Source organism: Gorilla gorilla, chromosome 5 (assembly GCF_029281585.2).
Source record: "Gorilla gorilla gorilla isolate KB3781 chromosome 5, NHGRI_mGorGor1-v2.1_pri, whole genome shotgun sequence".
In the NCBI taxonomy this organism is placed as follows: Eukaryota; Metazoa; Chordata; class Mammalia; order Primates; family Hominidae; genus Gorilla; species Gorilla gorilla.
The window spans coordinates 160133699-160156835 of NC_073229.2; the positions used below are offsets into that span (position 1 = coordinate 160133699).

General features: G+C 37.0%; 1 protein-coding gene across 1 annotated transcript in view; it reads left to right on the plus strand.

The window, feature by feature from the left end:
- The window catches only part of PDE7B (phosphodiesterase 7B), a 343143-nt gene that overhangs the window by 87405 nt on the left and 232601 nt on the right, over positions 1-23137 (plus strand). Inside the window, exon 2 of the mRNA XM_004044729.5 lies at positions 8785-8845. Within this exon, the coding sequence (XP_004044777.3) occupies positions 8785-8845 (61 nt within the window). The remainder of the gene's footprint in view (positions 1-8784; positions 8846-23137) is intronic.

Here is a 23137-nt window from a genome sequence, read left to right on the forward strand (position 1 = left end):
CAATGACTCTGAGCCTGCACCACGCCATCTGACCTCAGGATCTCCCTGCAGGGATACGAGGAGATCTTAGCCATATAGCCTTTCTATTGCCCTCTACTGTCTAGGGATAAAATGACAGAAAACACAGTTCTGCATTTTGGAAGTTTGCTTAATAACTAAAAAAATAAAAATAAAAATTACTCTTGGGCTGAAAGCAGGTTTTCCAAGTTTTGGTTCATAATAAGTAGTTTTTAAACATTTAAAAATAGGGGTATGTAATAAAATGCTGAGAGACTCTCTGGAGACCGCTGCTGCTGGCACTGCTCTAATAGAAAGCATACGCCATTGAGCTAACATTCTGTTCTTTGACTGAAGAAGAAAACAAAGCTGTTAAAAGCTGGTAAGCTCATTTTCCAATAGCAATAGCATTAATATCTTTCAAGTCACTCCTAACCATACCTAATTAGAGGTTTATAAGGGATGGCTCTTCTGGAAGGGTCACCTCAGGTTATGTAGCCCACAGATTTGCTGTTGATTGTTGGCAACAATGGATTTGTGTAGATTTTCTGCTCAGCTCGAGGTGATTATCTTTTTTCTTTTTTTTCTTTTGCTGGTGTGTCTCTTATTTTGACTGGCTGAGGTTGGGCTGGACGATGAGGCCCTGATTTGAAAGCAGTGCCAGGTTGTTGCTGGAGATCTGCACTGACAGATTGTTGAAAACTTATTAGTCTCTGACGTTTTAACAGCCTGCAATGGGATAGAAATCTGCTCTTTCACTGGAAAAGCTTAAAAAGGAAAACATGAGTTCGAGCTGAAATCAGCCCCAGTTCCAAATCTGCCGTCCTCTGGCACCGGAGTGCTGAGGGCTGCCACAGTGTGTAGAGATTGAGGCCTGACTATGCCACCCACATGGTAGACAGGACTCTGCATAAAATGATGTGGACCTGGGCCACTGTCACATAGGAGACCCTGAAAATGTATCTTCGGGGAGCTGGGGTGTTCTCAACACTAGGTGCTAATGGCTTCAGCAGTAGGAGAAATCAGCCTCACTGAGGTTTCAACTGGGTGGCTGGGGGGATTCTTTTGGTCATAGCCATTCTATAAGATAATTCAAGAAAAAGGACTAAGAAACACTTCAGCTTGGTATCCTCTTTGGGGTAACTTCTACCTCAAATGGGCAAAATGATGGCAGCCGATATCATTGGTGAGAGACATCTGGAGCCAATTAAGAGCTATAATACACAGATAGCTATATTGTAATTATTTGATACAATGCTAAAGTAATTCATTAAGCATCCTGGTTCTTCAAAAGCAAACCAAGCCTCTCCAGTCCAGTCCATAAAGATTTTTTTTTAAATCACTACTGACCCCAATTTTTCTCCAATCCTCTCTGTGACGACCACTTTGATTAAGCTCTCTGCTTTCACCCCCAGCAGTTTTGCTCCCATCCTTGGCAGCTGCTTTCAAGATCTTAACCAAGGTTCTGGACTTTGCCCAGACAGCTACCTATGCCTAGAGGAGTCCTCTCTTTTACCAGATAACTCTTTCCTATGCTCCAGACTCAGGCCTGCAGTCATGTCTTTCAAAGCCTTTTCCAGTAACCCCAGTCAGGGGTGGGTACCCAGCATTGAGAGTGCCCATAGCCTTCTATGTTCTGACTTCAGAGTAGGCTACAAACTTCTTAAGGAAAAGACCTGGCCTGAATCTCATTTCATTTTGTATCCACACTCATGATACACTGTTAGCACAGAGTAGGCACTCAGTAATGTCTTGCTGACTGTTCACTTATTCATTCACTCACTTGATAGACATTAATGGAGATCCAAACTTCCAGGCGCTGTCAGGGAGTTCAGTCTCTTAACAGGAGATATCTTTTTATGCTCTACAGACCTAAACTACTTTCTCTCCAGGCCTATCTTCTAGGGATCTGTCTTTGATTAGTACCATTCAGTTCTTGGTTGGGGAAAAGTGTGAAATGAGAAGTGACCCAGATGTTTGGAAATGTCATCTCAATGTCAGGTTTCGCCCTTCATCAGCCCATTGCAGCTGCACATCATGCAGCTGCATCTATGGCAGTGCTTACTGGTGTGTATGCAGAAATGTCCTGGAAAAATAATCTCTTCTCATGCTACCCCAGAAAACTTCAGAATAGCCCACAGAATTACGGTAAGGAATTATTCATTCATTCATTTAATTAACATTGGGAGTGCCCATTATGCATTAGTCATTGTCCTAGACATTTAGGGATTCAGTGGTAAGCAAATAAAATAGATGCAATCCCAATAGATATATCAGCATACAGGCATTTGCCTTGTTTACCTAAAACCTCATTTGGGAAATTCATGTATTATATGGCAAACTTGCAGAATCGAAGTAAATAGAAATGAAGTGAGGGTGGGGGTGAAAGCAGCCTGTGCTTAAGCTATGCCTACTCCAGATTCCCTTTGCCACTCTTGGGACAGACAAGATGTACTTTACTTTCCACTAAACTTCAAAAACTTCCCCATAGATTGACCATGGTTAACACTTTTTCAGCTCAAGAAGCTTAGGTTTGATTTTTTTTTTTCCCCAAAAAATGACTCTAGTCATATGTCAGGGGTTCTTTTTGTTCTGGTTTATTTTGTTTTAACATGCTATCTAGCACAGTCATGGAGTGGGTGAGTTTTTCTGCATTTCTGCAATAGCATTCAGTGTTTAGTTCCCAGCTTCATGCGTATCAAGAGGCAATTGCACCAATAAATTTCTAAACCCTGGATCACTGCCACAGTGCTGTGTTCTTGAAGTCAACAACTCAGTGATGCTTCCTAGTTTTCCACTTTCCCAATTGTGGCCCACTGGCCTAGTAAACTCCCAGCTTGGTGAGTCAATTTCACAGTGTTGTTTTGAGTGTCATTTCTGGAGGTCTAGCCTATATAGCCTAATCCTCCAATAATTTCATAAACATCTAATTCCCTTTATTAAATTGCTTTCTGCTAAAAAACAATTATAAATGTGAGAAGAAAATAATAACCATAGCCTATTAATTTCTTTCTGATAACATTTAACATTACCTACTTGCAGAAAACTTATCTTCTCAGCTGACACTCAGGCAAACCTCCAAGCATCAAGGATTTCTGTCTTTGGTTTTATTTGTTTACTAATGTTTCCACTGTTCTGAAGATATCAAGACACATTCTCTAAAAAGATTAGTTGCTGGAGGTCTGCTGAGAGAATAATAAATTCAAGTTATAGTAACTACTCAGAAAAATAAAAAGATATATGAAAGCTTATCTGAAGCAGAAAAAACATTAACTGGTTTAAGAAAGCTGGAAGTGCTGTCGATTGAACAATGAGAACAAAAACATGAGCTTTTCACTGTTTTTAATAACTCCTGTTGAATGTGATGTGGGACTATTATCAGTATTTTAATATTATCAATTGGATATCATTTTTCTTTAAGGAAAAGAGGTTCATTTAATACTTAAGGGTGATTTTAAAAATGACTCCTAACATCAATTTTTTTATAACTAAACGTATGGTGAAAGTGATGATAAAGTTCAGTTTACTTAAGAGAAATATATTTTGTGCACATTTTGCTAGAACATATTATTTAGTTCATGGAAATTATATTATTTTAATTTAAAAATTGTCTTAATGTAAGGATAGGTGCAGTAATTTTTATTATGTTTAAATGGCAAATTAAAATTATATATATCTATCGTGTACAACATGATGCTTTGAGATATGTGTACATTGTGGAATGGCTAAATCAAGCTAATCAACATATGCCTTACCTCACATACTTAATGTTTTGTGGTGAGAATACCTAAAATCTACTCTCTTAGCAATTTGCAAATATACAATACATTGTTATTACTATAGTTGCCGTGTTGTACAATAGATTTCCTGAACTTATCCCTCCTATGTAAAATTTTGTAATATTTTACCAATATTTCTTCAATTTCACCCTCTAACCTCACAACATCCCAAGCTCCTGGTAACTATTATTCTACCCTCTGCTTCTACAAATTCAATTTTTTTGAATTCAACATAGAAGTGAGATCATACAGTATTTGTCTTTCCGTACCTGGCTTATTTCATTTAACACGGTGTCCTCCAGATTCATCCATCTTATCACAAATGACAGGATTTCCTTCTTTTTTCAAGAGTTTATAATATTCCATTTTGTGTGTGTGTGTGTATATACATATATACATATATATATATATATATATATATATATATATATATATCACATTTTCTTTAGCCATTCAACTGTTGATGAACACTTAGTTGGCCCCATGCTTTGGCTATTGTGAATAATAGATGCAATATTTTATAGCATTCATCTTTCCCTTCCTGAATAAAAGTCCAATTTTAGATTTAATGTGGAAAATTCTTAATAGATAAAAATTAGCAACCAACTTGTGAAATATTGTGACTTTTAAAACTAGAAGAATTTCTTCATTTTCAATCCTAAAAACTAATATGGGAATTAAAATAGAATTTTACTGGATCAGTTAAATTTGTTAATTTTTATTTTTGTTTTACAATCTTATCTACAATAATTTAAATCAGTACATTCTTGTGCATAATGAAGTAAAAACTAAGCTTCCAATGATACTATGATGTAGATTATATTACCCTGTTTTACAGATAAGAAGGCAGATTTGCAAAACTAAATGCCCATGATAGTACAGTGATAAGAAGAGGCAGCGACAGGATTTGAATTTTGATCAGTCTGATCCAAAGCCTGTGCTCTACTAGATGGCAATTCTTGCAAACAGCCAGTGGTTAGTGGGTGAGAGAAGGGGATAAAAGTAAAGATAGTCTATTTGGCCAAGGCAATGAGCAGGTCAAAAGTAGCCAATATTTGAGAATCTATATATCTCAGTCAAACATCCAGTAAGCTGTCAACATTTATTCTATCCATCATTGGAGAAGAGTATTCCATAGTGAGTGGTACTGCCTGTGCCTCAATTTTCTACTCTGCTAAAAGAGTACAATGCAAGTGTGAAAAGTAGAGGCACAGCACTTAGTACAAGGCTTAGCCCATAACGTGGGTGCAAATGTTAGCAAGTCCACAGATATTTAGTCTACCTAATCCACAAAGATTTATGAAGGCCCTGGTATGAACAAGGCAGCAGGGTTACAATAATGAGGCATGTTAGGAACACTAACAATGAACATAGTTTGACTCTTTATGGTCTCTGAGGGCAATGGACATTACACACATGAATTCATATCCTCTGTGCTATGGAAGGAGATCATGTGCCAGCAGGATCCCTCTGTTGCTAGCAGAGATCCAGCCCCTTGGATGAGTTCTTCAATAACTATGCCCTATTATCTGAAGGCAGTGTTGGCTGGGAGAGATGGGCACAAACAAGGCAAGTTGGTCTCAATATTTCAGGCACAGAAGACAAGACAAAGATAGAATCCCTAAGAAGAGATTGGATCCTGAGAATTAGGCAGAATCCTGGTGAGCAGCACCAGGTACAAAGTCAGGGTCACCTGGCAGCAGGGTGCTTGCATGGGGACTCCCAGCAAGCTTGACTAGAGCATAGAAGGAGGAGGGTTGCAGCACCCGATAACCCAGCAGGGCACAAGACGTTCCCCTAGGACAGATCCTGCAGTTTTCTGAAACGTAGACCCTGTGGCTTAGCCCAGTTAATCTCGTAAACTGGGTCATCGCCCTGGGTTGCACAGCAAGCAGGAGCCTGGCAGCGAAGGCTGGATAAACACTGGCATCAATAGGAAAAACCACTAGAAAGAAACTGGTTTTTTTCAGGCCCTGAGAACAATCAGATTCCCTCAGGTATTGCTTTCAAATCTGTTACCATCATCAGGTAACTTTACAAAACAGGGCAATTAAAGAGCTAGTTAAAGGTGCCTCAGCAATTTCCCAGACCTCCAGGGAGGTGAAGACAAGGAAGAGGACCACCTCATTGTCATTGGAAGGGCCACCACACCTGTTCTTGCTATTTGGTGATGAGCTTGTCTAGCCAGTGAACCCAGGCAGGCCATGACTGTTAAGGAATGCATGCTTCACAGGAGTTTCAAAAACTCCTCCTGAATTTGTTTATGGCCAAGAAAGAGAGCAAGACCCCAGCTCCTGTGCCCCTATTCACACCAATGTGCCTGTTGAGTGGCACATATAAGGCTGCCCTTGGGCTATGATAGCAAAGAGAAGTTATGCAACCTCAACCCATCAACCCCTGCCCCTAGAGGCCCTGCAAGGAAAGTAGAAAAGCTCTTCCTTCACAACACATGTCTGGACTTTTTCCGTAGCAAATGGCAGGGGAGCACCCTAGGGTCCTGGAGTTATTTCCTTGTAGGACTCAGAATATGAATTGATAGAGCTTCCTAGCACTTTGTTTTGCCTAGAAGTTTAGAACGTTTAGGAAACCTCTGATCCTTCATTTAAAAATATTAACACTTTCAGGTCAAAAAATATCACTTTAAAATACAGGTAATGCAGAAAATGCATCCTAGGAATTTGAAAAGGTTTAATGTCTTCCAAAACAATGAAATAGGAACAAATAGTATGATCAGACTCCATGGGTCGTTAATCCTCACATTTGCTTCTCTGACCTGACTTGGTGGCATACATTGGCATCCCCATGTTACTTATGAAGAAATGAAGCATGAAGAGATTAGGTGAAATGATAAATATGACACGAGGTGAGCAGAGTAGCTGGGAAGAAAGCTCAAGATCTAGGATCTCCATTGAGAACTCAGTGCTCTTTTGCAACCTTAATCTGTATCCAACCTCCTTCCTCCACGGTCCAGCCTCTTGACTCACAAAAGCAGCTTTCTTTCTTTTCATATCACTGAACCAACTGTCCATCTCCTCCACATAATGTAGGCCATCTTAAAAAAAATTGGATTGATTTGAATGTAACAGCATCATCCTTTCTCCTCTCAACTTGCCCTTCTTCGTACCAGAGGATGTCATAATCAGGTGTGAAGAACATGAATTCTCACATCCAGGAATTTTTTCCCCTTAAATTACTTTGTCTTATATAATATATAGTTACAACAAAGATTGATGGGAATGGAATTAACCAAGTTGTGAACCGTAAAAGAAAGAGGAAAATGAGTGAATGTAGCTCATCTTCGGTCTCCTTAAGGGCAAAGGAAATATGTAGTGAGAACAAGTTATTGATGAAGACAGTCCAGTCTGCTACCAAATGGCCTCTCAAGGAAGACAGGTGCAGAGATGTATTGTACAAAGGGCCATTTTTATATTCAGAGTTGTGAATATGAGGACAATTCTTATTTCAAAATATTTGAAATGAAGGAAAACATTCAGAGAATAATTTAAGGGACACACCATTATAGAAAAAATTGATAGCCCCAGTGTGCCCTCCAACATTTCATTTCTCAGCATTTCTTCCCCCTACCCTAAATTTCATGCTTCATTATTCATTGCATGATTTTTGCTTTTTCTATAAATTAATGTATCCATAAATAATATGTACTATTTTCAGATGTTTTCAACTTCATAAAATATGGACAATTGTTTTTGGCTTAACATTATACTTTTATGTTTTAAACATTATATATGTCTTATATAATTGGCATATTATATATTTTATATTATTTGAATATTCCATATTTTTAATATTATATATTTCATATATACATATTATATATATATGTTTTACAGTATATGTAGCTCTAATTCATTTTAACTGTTGTGTAGTATTCCACTTATGAATAATACTTATTTGTTTTGTACCAAGACATTAAAGTTGTATATGAAATTTCTCTACTTATAAATATAGAAGACAACTTGCTATGTCATAGGGTATGAACATTTCATCTTTGCTGGATTTTGCGAATATTTTTCTAAAGCAATTGTATCACTTTATATTCCATCCTGCAATGTGTGAGAGTATCCATTTCTCTACAGTCTTGAAAACACTTGTTATTGCCAGACTTCTAAATTTTGTGGAATTGATGAGTTGAAAATAAACCTCATTTTATCTTTAATTTGCTTGCTTCTGATCACAGCTATGGTTAAATATGTTTTCTATGTTTATTGACCATTCAGATTTTTCCTCGTCTATGAATTGCTTGCTCATGTACTTTATCCATTTTTCTATTAGATTTGTTATGTTCTCACTGATTTGAAAGATTTATGTATATATTCAAGTACTAACGCTTTGTCAATATACTCATCATACAACTGTGGCCTGTTCTTAAATAACTGATTGTATCTCTGCAGGAATTTGCCTTGCACAAAGTTTTAACAAGCAAGTTAAAACTAAGATCTAAATAAGAAAGTTGATATTTCCATGAGTCTGTGAGTTCAGGAAAAGCATTAGGAATGCCAGTTTTTCATTATTTATCTACTTGTTTTTCCTTCCAAGTTCAGAGAGATAAAGTATAGGCCACCTAGCTTTATGTTTGATAGTATCTGTGCTTTGCAGAGTGGGTACTGTAGAATAATATGGGAGATGAATAAGGACCAATTTTGAGAATAATTAGCCGCAGATTATTGGGCCTAATAGATTGCATATCTTCCACTGAAATAGAAACTGTTTCAAACCAAATGCATCTCTAGTCGTGACTTCACATGGGAGCACATAGAATCCGCTCTATGCAGGGGCATAAGGCATGCAGAAACAATCTATTCCAACTTATCCCTCAAATATTTTACTACCAGGCAAGTCTCTGCTCATGACATAAGTCCCTAGACTCAGGTAACCAATGAAAACAAAAGTAGAATAATGTTATGGTAATGTCAGGTCACATGGATATATTGTCTTGGGAATCTTGATATGAAATCTTAAAATAACCGTGGCTATCTTTCTATTTCAGAGGTGTGGCGAAATCTTGTTTGAGAACCCCGATCAGAATGCCAAATGTGTTTGCATGCTGGGTAAGAAGGCTTCTCATTTTAAATATATTAAGCATGTCGATGTCATGTGGAGTTATCGTTCTGTTGCCTTTTTGGCTGTCTCTCATTCTGTTTTGAAGAGGCTGATAGGTTCTTTTATGGTTATACAGACAGCTATAACACATTTATATGTGTAACACTTGATGATGAGAAAAGGTTCTGATTTTCTTAATTGTCAGCCAGTCAAGGACCATGCTTCTGAGTCTTTCAAAAATTTTCTTGGATCATCAGCATAACATAGAATTAGGTGGTTTGTATTCAGGCAGCTATGATGAAAAGGTAAGAACCACATTGTAATTCCTAAACCAAAGATGGATGATAAGATAGACAAGTAAATTATTAAGTCCTTACATCACAGTACAAAACCCTTACTTAGAATTTCTGGAAGAAATGTATATTTGAACTACTGTAATCTGAAGTCAGCACAACTATTATCGACACAGCATTTGTAACAAAATAACAACATTGTAATGAATAATCATTTGTTCTTGTAGGATGATATATCATCAATGCCTTTGACAAACTTTTAATATATACTGTTAGGTAATGAAGTTGGTATTATTTTCCTCATTTTATAGGTTAGAAACAATTATAGAGAATATAAGTGATGCACTTAACCTCAAAGTGAGAAATGATCCAAATCATGATATGAAAGTTTCTAAACAGTAAAATTTTAGGTCTAGTGTTTAGATCTTATTTAAGCCACTAAACTATGTCCAATAAAGTTGCAATTCATTATAGTAATAGAAGTAAACAGTTGCATGGATAAATAAAAATAATTTCTAAATTTTATTTTCACCAAATTTTTGCCTTTGTAGATTCTAACCTTGAACTATATTAATAAGCAAAGAAAAAAATTATTCATTTTAGCATTTTCCATTTACTCTGCCCACTTCATATATTGACAGTCTAGATTATTGGTGAAAAGCAGACAGCAAGATAAATAGAGGCAGGCAAAGATCTTGGTAATTTATAATTCAAAATAATCATGTAACAAATAATCAAAGGTGGTACATGACTTAAGAAACAAACAAAAGCCAGACATCATATTTTTCTAGCCTTCTAATCTTTCTTAAATTCTTTACTAATTTTTAAATCTCTCTTTGCAGTTCTATGTTTCTATTTTAATTAAGATGGTGGCTATATAGTAATACATTCATTGAAAAATGAACGTTTTACTAGAAGCACATGAACGAAGAATATAGCATTGCATGCATACACCCATTTCAAATATCCAATATTCCTCCCCCTTGAAAGTGTGAAATGAAAATGTCTCCAAAGTTCTAGTATTTCAGGTACTAGATAGATAGATAGATAGATAGATAGATAGATAGATAGATAGATAGATAGATAGGTGGATGGATAGACAGACAGACAGACAGACAAAACAGGTACAGATGGAAGCAGAAAAAAAATCCTTTGTTAAGCCATGTGTCCCAATTTTGGATTTGGGAAACTGTTTTACCATCACATCAAATAATCTATTCAACAATTAACTCATTTAATTTTCCACAATAACAAGATGAGGTTGGTGCTATTGTTATCTTCATTTTATAAATAAGGAAATTGAGGGAAATGGTCGAATACTGCAGGTACCTTACTACCACTGAAATATTATTTGATTGTAGCTTTCACCTGGTCTAGTAACTTGACTCAATGTTTAACTTATGATAATTTTAAGCACATGAATACATCATCTATTTTGACTGAATGTTTCTGTGTCCTGTCTTCCATGTAAGTTGCTTGATTAGTTTATAGCTAGGAGAACAGCAAGAGATTTTCTACTACTGCATATAGATTTGAATTCACTTAAAGTAAGATCAATTATCTTTCCATATCTTCTAGATTATATGGTATGGTTTATATAGCTGCCAGAAAACAATCCTGACCGCCAAATATGTCTCTAACGAATCTGCCAGATTGCACAAAATTCTAAAATTAGAAATGCATTTATATAAATCAGTTTTATGTTGCTACCACTGTCATAATAATTACAGTTAATTGAGCACTTAATATGTGGCAGGTGAAATCCATCCCAAACACCTTACATAATTAGACCATTTATTCTAAGTAAATTAAGAGAAGCCCTATCTTTCAAAATATAGATATCTCTGGCAATAGAAGAGTTTTAATTAAGCTGCTACTGGTTATTAACCTTGTAGATTTCATTAGTTTGTTAGATTTCCCTTTTTTTCATAATACAGAACTAAATAATAAAAGGAACTGTGAGAATGGAAGTTTTTATTAGTTTCAGGACACATAGGAATAACAAGTATACATTTTACCTTTAAGATAGACAGTAAATAATTAATGACGGTTCAAAGATAATATTATGCTTAGTGAGTTTGAGTTGCTCACATAGTGAAAATTGTGCCCTTGAGGAGCTTATATTTAAGAAGGCTTAGATTTTTTAAGAGAATTGCCACAACTTTTAATTCAGACACTTATGAAGTCCTTTGAAATCTTAGATGGAAGAATACCAAAATAAAATCATTATGGATATCAATACATATGGATCAACCCCACCATTAACATACATCCACCTGAAGCCCAAGGACTGCCACTTCACAGCAGAATGATCCTAGATGATAAAAGAAAGAAGTAAAGTTTAATGGTTTATTCACTTAAAATAAACAAGAGAAATCAAGTTATGAGCACGTAAGTCCCTAAAACTGAGACCACATCTTGTATTTCTTCAAGAAAGAATATCTATATTAACACAAAAAGCACGTCTTCACCACTGTCTAAGGTATTAATTAGTTTGTTGCTATCTTCAAAAAGAATCTCAGATAATGTTCTTATGATTTCCTAAAGCATTTTTTGAGAAAACTTTACATCTCACACAAGAAAGTATAAGGAGTCTCTGATATTGTAAAGGACTATTGTGTTTTATAAGCACTGCCAACCATAAATGTAGTTTTTATTTTTGTAGGTAATTTTATAACATTTTACGAATAAATCAAAATTTCTAAATGAGAAAACCAAATATATGGGGCCACCTCAATATTCAGATCCCTGATGGGGGCCAACCTGAGACATCCTCATCTTTAATTGGTCAAGCCCTTGGCTCACTCCCCTGGAAACCTCCCTCTCTACCCACTCACACTCCAGGTTTGGGTGCCTGCTGGATCCTAGCTGTGTGCTGGTTTCAGCACAGTTGGGGTGGAATCTGGAGAAGGGTCACTAGCCAGGGACTCCGTTTGCATTTCCTTCTCTTCCATTGGCGAGTCCCCAGATCATTCTGAAAAGTACTGTTTTTATGCTTTGTGTTGTCTACCTCATGACTTCCATGAATATGCCATTCTTATGGAAAATCACACTTCTGACTCATTCCGTTAAATGAGACATAAGTGTAAAATTCACCTTGAGTTACTCTGGTGCGCCGGATTCAATGCAGCTTTAAATGGAACCAAACTACTGTCATGTATGAGTCTTGCAGGGAATTATTTCTGGCTTCAGGAGAATAGCTCATGTTGGATATGAAGGTAAATACAGGTGTACTGCAGAGCTGACTACACGGAGTGTTAACTATTTATTCCTTACAATTGTTCAGAGAGAGCAAATGTGGATGATCAAGTCAAACACCAAATTGTAATATATGTTGCTTTCTTTTTTCCTTCAGGCTTAGGGAAATGTGTGTAGAGCTTCTGCCTCCCTGTCCTCCCCTCTCCACCTTCCTTTTTATAAATTTAGCCATAAGATTTCACTCAAGTTCAAATTGGCCTCAGAAGTTTATATAATTATATCAATGGATATACAACTGTATAGCAAGACTTTTACCTTCTTCAGGTCTCATGAACAGATACTAAAAGAAAGAGGAAGTGGAAGAGACATTATCTCTCATTGTATAATTAATGCATGAAGTATGGCAAGTTACAAAACAGAGTTTACTTTTCAAAAGCATAATGAAAACTGTTGGGCAAAAAGAGCCCAGAATATTTAAAGAAATTATGTAAAATGATCAATGTTGGTTCACTTCTCAGTTCATTTGTGAACCTTGCTCTGTGAAATGATAAATCATGGGAAAAGAAACTTTCAAGAAGAAATTGCTGATCAGATTTAGTGCTTCTTTGTATCTCCTCTTTTTCTTATTATTAGAATGGGATTTTTTCAAATTATAAACCTTAATTTTTAATTTATGATATTTTGTTGGCTCAATTTCTCCATCCTCTTTATCAAGGTTTAATTTTTTTAATTTGAAATTTTCATTGGCCCTGTTTTTGTCTCATGTATGATTTCTTTCATGCTGATGAGTATCATGACTATTAGAATGTACAATAAGCACTTTCTTACCTGCCATAACTTAGAAGGGAGTATTCATATTAGTCAGTTTTCTGGGTGAAAATTATTATAAATGATTTAAATGATTGCTGATCTTCAGAACAACAGAACACCAGAAAATCAATATTTTATTAACACTCAACATAGGCATAGAGGGACTTGCTTTGTAGCACTAGCTCTGAAAAAATTAAGTGTACTCATAGAAGTTGCTTCATCTCTCTAGGATTCAATTCATAGTTTTCCTGCAAAGTGGAAATAAAAACATCTGTCCTTCCTACCCCAGGGGTTTTTCTGGTGAGAGAATGAGATGTTCTATGAGGAGAAGCCTGTTATGATGTCTGCCCTAAATATTGTGTATGCATCAATAAGTTGATGCATAAATGATAAATAATTAAAAATGTAAAAATTGATAATAAGCAAATATAAATAAGCTAATAAAAATAATTACTGATGATACCAATGGCGTTTAGAAAAGCAATCAAAAAGCTAAAACATATGAATATAAGGACTTTTTTAAAATATTAAATACATTCTTCAAAATTGCATGGTGCCTCCAGGGTAGAACGAGACCTTCATCTAATTTTAATTAATCGGGTGTGCATCGAGCACCTACAAGGTCATGTGCTTAGCATTGAGAATCCAAAGATCAGTGGGGCATAGAGTCTGCCCTTAGAGGGTTTATTGTTCAGCAAGAGATTCAGGTCCTGAAGCCCAATGTATGCAACACCAACTCGACTGATAAAGGCTGCAGAAGAAATAAAGATAAACTACACTGGACTTCAAAACATGGATAGAGTGCATATAGCAGGGATGTGAAGACTCATCTATTTAGATATGAAAGTTGAGAATGTGGCAGCACTCTAGATCGATGCAAGACCACTCTCAAAAGCTCAGAGATAAACTGGGGAGTGTTTCTGGGGCAGTGTTTCAGGCCACGAGGTAGATGAAAGAATAAATTGAAAAGAAATTTGAGACCTGATTATAGAGAGCTTTACTGTCATCATTGGCCCTAAAAAGGACAGAAGTACCAGATAAAAGAGAGTTCTGGTCTCTTTTATTTAGTTAGAGAGTCTTTTCGATTTAGTTATAGCATATCAGAGAATACTCTATAAGCTCTTAGGTACTGGGTAGTATTAAGTACAGCCATTCATCAGCTACTTGTGAAATTAAATAATTTTAAACCAATGCATATTTAACCCAATGTTTATCTGACGACCTGAATTCTGGTTTGATTTTTTTAAAAAACATGTTAATTCTATTTTTCCTCTTGATATCAAATATTATAGTATTTTATTAAGCAACAAGATAATATTTTCATCTGTGACAGTAGAGAAAAATGATTTTTTCCACTTTCTTGGAACTTTGTCAGCTAATAAAGTTGGGAGTTATTTTATATCTATATTTTGCTCTTATCACTTGCTTCAGCTTTTGGTTTTTGCATGTGGACACTTATGAGACCTATATACTGTTTCTTAAAAAAATACACAATCTGTTTTAAGGCAAAATAAGATTTGGTATCAAAGTAGGCCACTGTGGTGTTGGTAGAAAGAACAGGACATTGAAAGACCTGGTACCAGCTAATAACTGTGTGAGCAGAGGCATGTCATTTAGGGGTTGTAGACCTGTTTACTCTTCTCTAAAACTGAATAATAAGCAATAATAACAATATTATTGTCTACCTTATTAGGGCTGTTGAGGATTACATGACAAATATTAAAACATTCAGTGAACTTTTAGAAGTACTATAAATATAAGTATTATTTTTATTAATACTCAACTTTTTCTAAGTCCTTGCACTTCATTTTATATTAGTAGTATTTTTATAGCAAATTGACAGTATTGTAGATTTTAAATATTAAACAATCTCAATTTGGTTCAAGTGAATAGATATTTTCAAGTGCATGTTGGCAATTTAGTAATGAACATCCTCATAGGTTATGAAAGAAATATTATTGTAAAGATTATTTTGCGTGCACTTGACTTAACAAGTAAAGTCTGTTGAAAGACAGACGTTTTCAAGTTGCTCGATTTTGATTTATTAAGGTTAGAATGCCTCAGGAATTTGAATTAATTTTAACTTACACTTTCAAAGCTCTTCATTGCTGTCACTTGGATTCATCAATTCACTCTCTCTATATGCGTGCTCAGACAACAAAATTGCTGAATGATATTTTCTTACTCTGCCCAAAGAGGGTAAATTGAACCTGGATATTCCCAAGGGAGGATGGTGGAAGCATCATTCCCCATCATTCACCCAAGGCCCTGTCTTGTTTCACTTTTCATTGCACTTATCACTAAAGGACATATTTTCTATTTGTCCATCGCTGTTCCCCAGCCTTGCCCTGCAACACACCCATACACGCAGAATGTGATTATCACAGAAGTAAGGACTCCGTTTCATTCACTGTTGAGTATCCAGCATCTGGAACATCTAGCTGCCCAGCCCCTAAGAGGAACTCACTATTTGCTGAATGGATACATGCTGATGTGTTTGTGAGAACAGCAGTCATCCGGAGTGCATCTCTCGAGTGTGTCGAAGATCGGTTGGCCTAGTATTTAAAACTCTCTGCTAACATAGCCAAGGCCATGGGTCAGCTCCTACATGAACTAACTGGTGGCTTCCCAAGCACACTACTCCAGGTTACAAGATAAGAAAAAGTGGTTCCCTTCAAATAGGCAATGAGGAACTATCCTAAGAGGAAGATTAACATGCATTCATTGAGCACTGCTGTACGCCCAGCCCTCTGCTAGGAGTACTCTGAAAGTTGATATAATAATGAGCAAGGTAGAATCCCTATTGCCACAGAGTATATTCTTGGACAGATGGAGCATTGTGCTGAGAATACAGGAAGAGGCCCATTATTTTGTCTTCTCCTGTTTATGGGAATATACAGAAAATTTTTTCGTCTTGAGGGTTATGGTTTAAAAGGCATTCTACATTATCCTACTGCCTTTTAAAATTTTGGAAGTCAATATTGCTTTGTGTAAGAAAAACAAGTTTCCTAGCTTGAAGGCTGCTTTCTGTGGAAGGTTGCAGCATTTCCACAGCAACAGAACACCTCATTTTTGAATGCAGCTGGAAGCCAGGGCTCAGATGAGAGCTAGCTGCAGAATAACAACACAAGCGAAGTCCAAACTATCAGAACTGAAGTTGTCAAGCCCAAAAGTGATAGAAGTGTCAGTCTTGTATTGAATTAGCTTCATTTTCTGTCTGAAGGTAGAAAAAGGGAATTCAATGAGACCTATCAGCCTTACACAAAGCTACACTTCAGAAAATATGTTCAATCAACAAACATGTCATAGATACACATTGTGTGCCGGAGTAGGAATGCAAAGATATTGAAATTCTATCCTCAGCAAGCTCCCAATCTAGTGACACAGGGACGACCACACAAACAATGACGACATAGCATGATAAACCACAATCAGGAGAGCCCAGGTCTTACGGGAAGGGGAAGGGGAAGGGTGGAGTGGCATCAGGAAAGGTCTTGTGCAAGACATGGTAAGAAGCTGAGTGTCAAAGAGAAGCTCCAGACAGCCCTGGAGCTTGCACTGAGGACAGCCCATTGGGAAAGGTGTTGTTGGTATTTCTAAGAGCAACAGGTACCGGCAGCTTAATGTGACCAATTAAAAACTGTAAGAAAGTCTTTATGCCTGGAAAATAGAGTAAGAGGAATGAGATAAGACAATCGAGTGTGGACAGGAAGGCAGGAGAGATTATGAAGAGCCTTATAATAGGACAAATAACCATTGAAAGATGTTTAAGCAGAGGAGCTACAAGGTGAGATACACACTTTAGACAGATCATCTGTTTAGAGTGGAGAATGCACAGGAGGAGGGTATCGCTGAAGAAAGACTAGTTTAGGGAACAGTGGTATCTATCAGGTGAGAAATGATGAGTCCTACCTGAATTGAGACAGTGTCAGAGAGAACAGAAGGTGCAAAATACAGGAAACTTTTCAAGAGGGTGATAGAACTCTACAATGGGTTGATTGTATGAAATGTTATTAAGCAGATCGAGATACTGCCCTGTCCTGCAAAGAAGAGTCCAAGAGAATTGAATTTGCATGGAGTGGGGAGAAGTTAAATTTTAGACACAGTAAATTTGAGATGCCCAAGGAACTTTCCACTGCAGCACAGCTCAGAAGGAGGGCTCTGCAAGTCAGTGGCGGTGGCGACATAACAGAAATGAGATCGTTCAGGGAAAGGTGAGGAGTGAGATGAGGTTGTACTTTGGAATGCCCAGAAGCATCCCCAAAAGGGTTGGGCAGGTTCAAAAGGAGCCTATGGAAGCCTAACTAGGTAGGAGACTAAAATAGAGTGGGCAGAAAGATAAAGGAAAAGGAGAGAATTGTGTCTTAGCCATCTTAGCCTAACTAGGTAGGAGACTAAAATAGAGTGGGCAGAAAGATAAAGGAAAAGGAGAGAATTGTGTCTTAGCCATCTTAGCCTAACTAGGTAGGAGACTAAAATAGAGTGGGCAGAAAGATAAAGGAAAAGGAGAGAATGGTATCTTAGCCATCTTAGCCAAGAGGAGAGAGTTTCAAAAGGTGGGGCATAATACAAATGTAAAATACTGTAGAGGTCAAATGAGATAAAGCCTAAAAAGTGTTGCTTGGACTTAGCAACCTGAAGGTAACAACAGCAACAGCATCAGCAGCAGAAGGTAGGGTGAGGTGGGTAGTGTGGAGCCAGGCCACAGGGAGCTGAGGGCACTCCTCTGTCAAGAAATTGGTGTGAGAGGGCTGGGTGCAGTGGCTCATGCCTGTAATCTCAGCACTTTGGGAGGCCAAGGCAGGCAGATCACTTGAGCCCAAGAATTCAAAACCAGCCTGGGAAACATAGCAAGACTCCATCTCTACAAAAAATACAAAAATTAGCCTTGAGGTGATGGCACGTGCCTGTAGTCTCAGCTACTCAGGAGGCTGAGGTGGGAAGATCCATTGAGCCCAGGAGGTCAAGGCTGCAGTGAACCATGATGGCACCACTGCACACTCCAGTCTGGGTGACAGAGCAAGACCCTCTCAAAAAGAAAAGAAAAGAAAGACAGAAAGAGAAAGAGAAAGGAAAGAAAGAGAAAGGAAGGAAGGAAGGAAGAAAGAAAGAAAGAAAGAAAGAAAGAAAGAAAGAAAGAAAGAAAGAAAGAAAGAAAGCAAAGAAAGAAAGACGGAAGGAAGGAAGGAAAGGAAGAAGGAACGAAAAGAAAAGTCAGAAAGGCTGGTGGGGGATATGACAGTATCTCTCAAAGTCTGCCGTCAGGAAGGGTTTCTTAGGATAGGAAGGATTTGAGAATGTTTTGATGGTGAGAGGAAAGAGGAGAAGAACTGGCTGAAGTTTTATGAAGAGAAATGGAGTAGTTGTGAGCCTTAAACCTGCGATTGTGAGAAGATGGTCCCCGTGGGCGAGGAAGCATGGAGATGGAGACAGGTGTGCCTGGGTGCGGCCAGGCAGAGCTGGGAGAGTTTCCATCTGATTGCTTCCCTTCTTTTTAAGAAGGAAATATGGTGTTCTGATGAGCTTAAGGAGAGGAGCAGGTGAATGCAAGCATACAGAACTAGGTTAATTCAAAACTAATGTTACAAGAAATATAAAAAACTGAATAGAGGTGTTTAAAAAAATGTGGAGCAGTTTTGAGGACCCAGCTGAGTTGGACACTGTAAATATCCAGGCCTATTCTTTAAAATTAAAAAATACAGAAAAGACAAACCGTGTGTTCTTAACACTCATTTCAAAAGAGTAACTGTCCCATGCTCATAAAGACCCTTCCCTTTATTCTCCTTAACTGCTTCCCGGTCCTTTCCCTATGGCCAGCCAAGGTAATCTGCAAGGGGATGCCTTGACCCCAATTCACAAATCCCTCTTGCTGGTATTGTGCATGTGAAGTTGCTTCTCCACTTCCCCAGTGAGCCTGCACATTCCAGGTAATAGGTCTCTGACGTAATTTTCTAGCACCCAGTGTCGGCCTAGAATTCCAAGAAAACACAAAAAATAATTCCTGATGAAGGTAGACGAAATGTCTAAGGTTATATATTCACCCCTAACATTCTCCTACCACCCATGGTGACTCTAGAAGGTTATTTTTTGACCTGTCTTGGCCTAAAAGGGGATGCCTCTACATCTACCTCCCACTTTGTGAAGGAGACCAAAGGTGCTAAGCCATTTGAGCTCTGGGAGTACAAATGTCCCCTGAGCTGGGCCCACCCCTGTCCAATCACATCAAAACTGCCTCTTCCAGCCAGTACAGTGGCTCACGCCTATAATCCCAGCACTTTGGGAGGCCGAGGTGGGCGGATACCCTGAGCTCAGGAGTTCAAGACCAGCCTGGCCAACATGGCAAAACCCCGTCTCTACTAAAATACAAAAAACTAGCCAGGTGTGGTGGCACGTGCCTGTAATCCCAGCTACTCAGGAGGATGAGACACGAAAATCACTTGAGCCCAGGAGACAGAGGTTGCAGTGAGCCGAGATCGCTCCACTGCACTCCAGCCTGGGTGACAGAGCAAGACTCTGTCTCAATAAGAGTTAAGAAAACTGCCTCTTCCTCATCCTCTCTACTTCTGGTTCATTTTCCCCGTCTATAAATTTGATTCAAAACTTCTTGCTTTCAAGATGAGTCCATCTAGGAATCTTTGTATACATCAAACTGTACTTTTTAAAATGTTCCAGAGACAATGTCATTTTTAATTTTGACCCCAAAACAATGTTAGGCTTTCTATTGGAAGGAGTATAGATTATAGTTATATTTCATTGTAAATTCATATTTTTTAAATTATTAATATAGGTTTATGAGATCTCAACCTGCCAATCTCAAACCACCTGTCTTAGCAACTATAAATATATGAGGTTTTCTAATATTTATAAATTATAAATATTCACAAAATACAGAAATTTTCAGAATGAGACAAATTACGTGTATTACAAAGGATGCACAAGAACAAAATTTGAAGTATTAAATAAATAAATACTTGTTCTCATTATATCAATTGCTATCTTTGAACTGTAGAATTTCTTTTTCATATCTAATTGCCAAAAGATATTTTGTTTTCTTACCAGGAGATCCATTCTAAAGAAGTAGCTAGCTGATGGTATAGAAAGCTCAGTTTTCATAAACCCAACATTTTCCCCTCTCACTGAATAATGCATGTTTTTGTGACTCTAGCATGAACACTATCAAACTTACTGATTATTTCTTACTATAAAAACCTTAAAGGCAAATCTAAGGATATTTACAAATGAAAACCAAATGTGTAGAATTTTTTGCCTACTTCAAGGTAGCCAACCACATATGAGCTTAATTTGATTTGTAGTCAACATTTTTTACATTTTCTGACTTGTAATTTAAGGAGATAGTTAACATGAAATCTTGTACATTGCCATTTTAGCTTTACCTAAATTCTGGGATTCTGGGAGCTCTAGTTCTTTGTGACACAATAGAAAAATTGAAGACATCATTCTAAACAAGGACCTGACATTCTGAAATATAAGAAAATAGTTCCAGAAATGCTAACAGGATATAGAATTCCATGAAGTTGGTGAATAGCACCATCCTCATTTTTTCAATGATAATCATATACTACAAATCTGAGAGTTTGGGAATATGAATAGTAAATATAAGAAAAGAGTTACTATGTCAAGCTGCTTTCTAAAATTTATGTCGAAATGTAAATTTCAGGAAAAGGCATTTTAATATTTTCTCTTCTTTTAGAAAATCAAGTATTTAAAAAAGAAATTGAACATCTTGGAAGTATATATTGAACTCAAAAATACATTTTCCTTGTTTCTGAGGAAAAAAATTAGCATCATATTCCTGAATTACTGCATTGTTTATAGAATGGGTTTGTTAATAATTAATTACACCAGGCAGTCTACGGAAAGGTACCTTATTTTGTCTGCTGTTTCACTCTTTGTGTCAGGAAAAATCTTCCCTCATGAATCATGTTTACAAGATGGTTGACTAATGAAATGCCAAGGGGACTCTGGGTAACAGTATATGAATGACTATGATCATGTTTTGTATAATTTAACAGACATTTGGAATATCACAGAGTCTTTTCTTAAAAAAGAAAAGTTTACATTTTTGGAGGCAGAGTCTCAGTTTGTTGCCCAGGCTGAAGTGCAGTGGTGTGATCAGAGCTCGCTGCCTCCTGGAATTCCTGGGCTTAAGCAATCCTTTCACCTGACTCTCTCAAGTACCTAGGACTACGGGTGTACACCACCACCCCTAGCTAATTTTTAAATTTTTTGTACAGATGGGGTTTCACCATCTTGCCCAGGTTGGTCTTTAACTCCTGGGCTCAAGTGATTCTCTCACCTTGACCTTCATAACAGAGTCTTAAGCAAATCTCTGAATATCTGAAGGGGCTTAGTTCTTTCAAATATTGCTTTCATGGGACTTTAAGGTTGCAGTTCAAGTAAGAGGGAGATGATAACATCTTCTCCCAGACTGGTCTACTTCCTAGGATTCTAGAATTTTGACGGACAGGTCTCCAACATGTGACCATACAAATTTGTGTAAATTTCTAGGACATAACAATAAATAAAGGATTTTTTCCCTTGTAGCAACTGTACCGTTGAAAATGGAGAAGTGTTTGACTAAAAACAAAACATGTGACTGCCATGTTTATTTTGTTTACTTTCCTATGGAAAAGTTTCTTAGAAGATCAGTTTCAAATGTTAGCATCTTTAAGAGAGAAAATTTTCAATTACTGTATTTAACATTAGTAAGTATGAACCAACAATGTGCATACACATGTGTAAGCTTATATTTACCAGTAGCCTGATGTGCCTCAACAATTGAAATGGTAGTTTATATATTTACTGGCACCTCTAATTCTCCTGCTATTCATTTATTTAGCTATTGGTTTATTTTGATTTAAAGTGGGGTTTTTAACTTTTTAATTGAAATACAGCTTAAATTCTGAGAAATGTCTAGTTTTTAAGTGCAGCTCAATGAATTTTTACAAAGTTAACGTATCTGTACAAAACCACATGGATCAAAACAGATAGTTTCCCTCATACGCCTCCTAAACATTACCTCCCAAAGATTCCATTCTGATGCACTGAATTCTATCACCATTCCCTAATTTTGAAATTGATATAGATGAAATTAAAGAGTATATTCTTTGTCCAGTCTGCCTTCTTTCACTCAACACTGTCTATGAGATTCATGCATGCTGTTGCATATAGATGTAGTTCATTCTTATTTGTTTCTTTTGCTATAGAACAGAAGTCAGCAAGTCACAGCTCTTGGGCTAAACCTGACCTGTCGCCTGTTTGATTAGAACACAGCCATGTCCATTCATTTACATATTGCCTATGGCTGTTTTCATGCTACAAAATGGTAGAGTTTGATCATGATAGAGACCATCTGATCCCCAATACCTAACATATTTGCTATGTGTCCCTTCACAGAAAGAGATTGCTGATTACCACTATAGTGTCTAAATATTCTTGTACATGTCTTTTTGTGCAAAAAATTACACACATTCTTTTAAGTATCTACCTATAATTGCAAATTGCAATTGTTGGGTCATAGAGTGTATATATGTGTGTGTGTGTGTGTATGTGTGTGTGTGTGTGTGTGTGTGTAGTTCAGCTTTATTCTGCCAAAAAGTTTTCCAAACTGGCTATACGAATTTATCCTCCTACCAGCTGTGTACAAAAGTCCCACAAATAATTTAACACTCAATGATTAACTTAAGTAAAAGTTAGAATGCATAATTCATCATTTGACTCAATAAAAACAGTTCATGTAATAGCCTGTAATGAAGATCATGATTATCATTTAAGTAAACAAATCATCAGGTGTTACCATCAGGTTGATGATGGTAGTAATAAAATGAGTAAATTTTATTTGCTGATTATCCATGAGCATTAAAGAGTTGATGAAGTTTGCTGCATAAACTGAATTAATAGTTATTCTTTGTTGAACACTTGAAAATAAATGTCCCACAAATGATCCTAATAAGTGCTTACTCACCCACAGGGAACTAT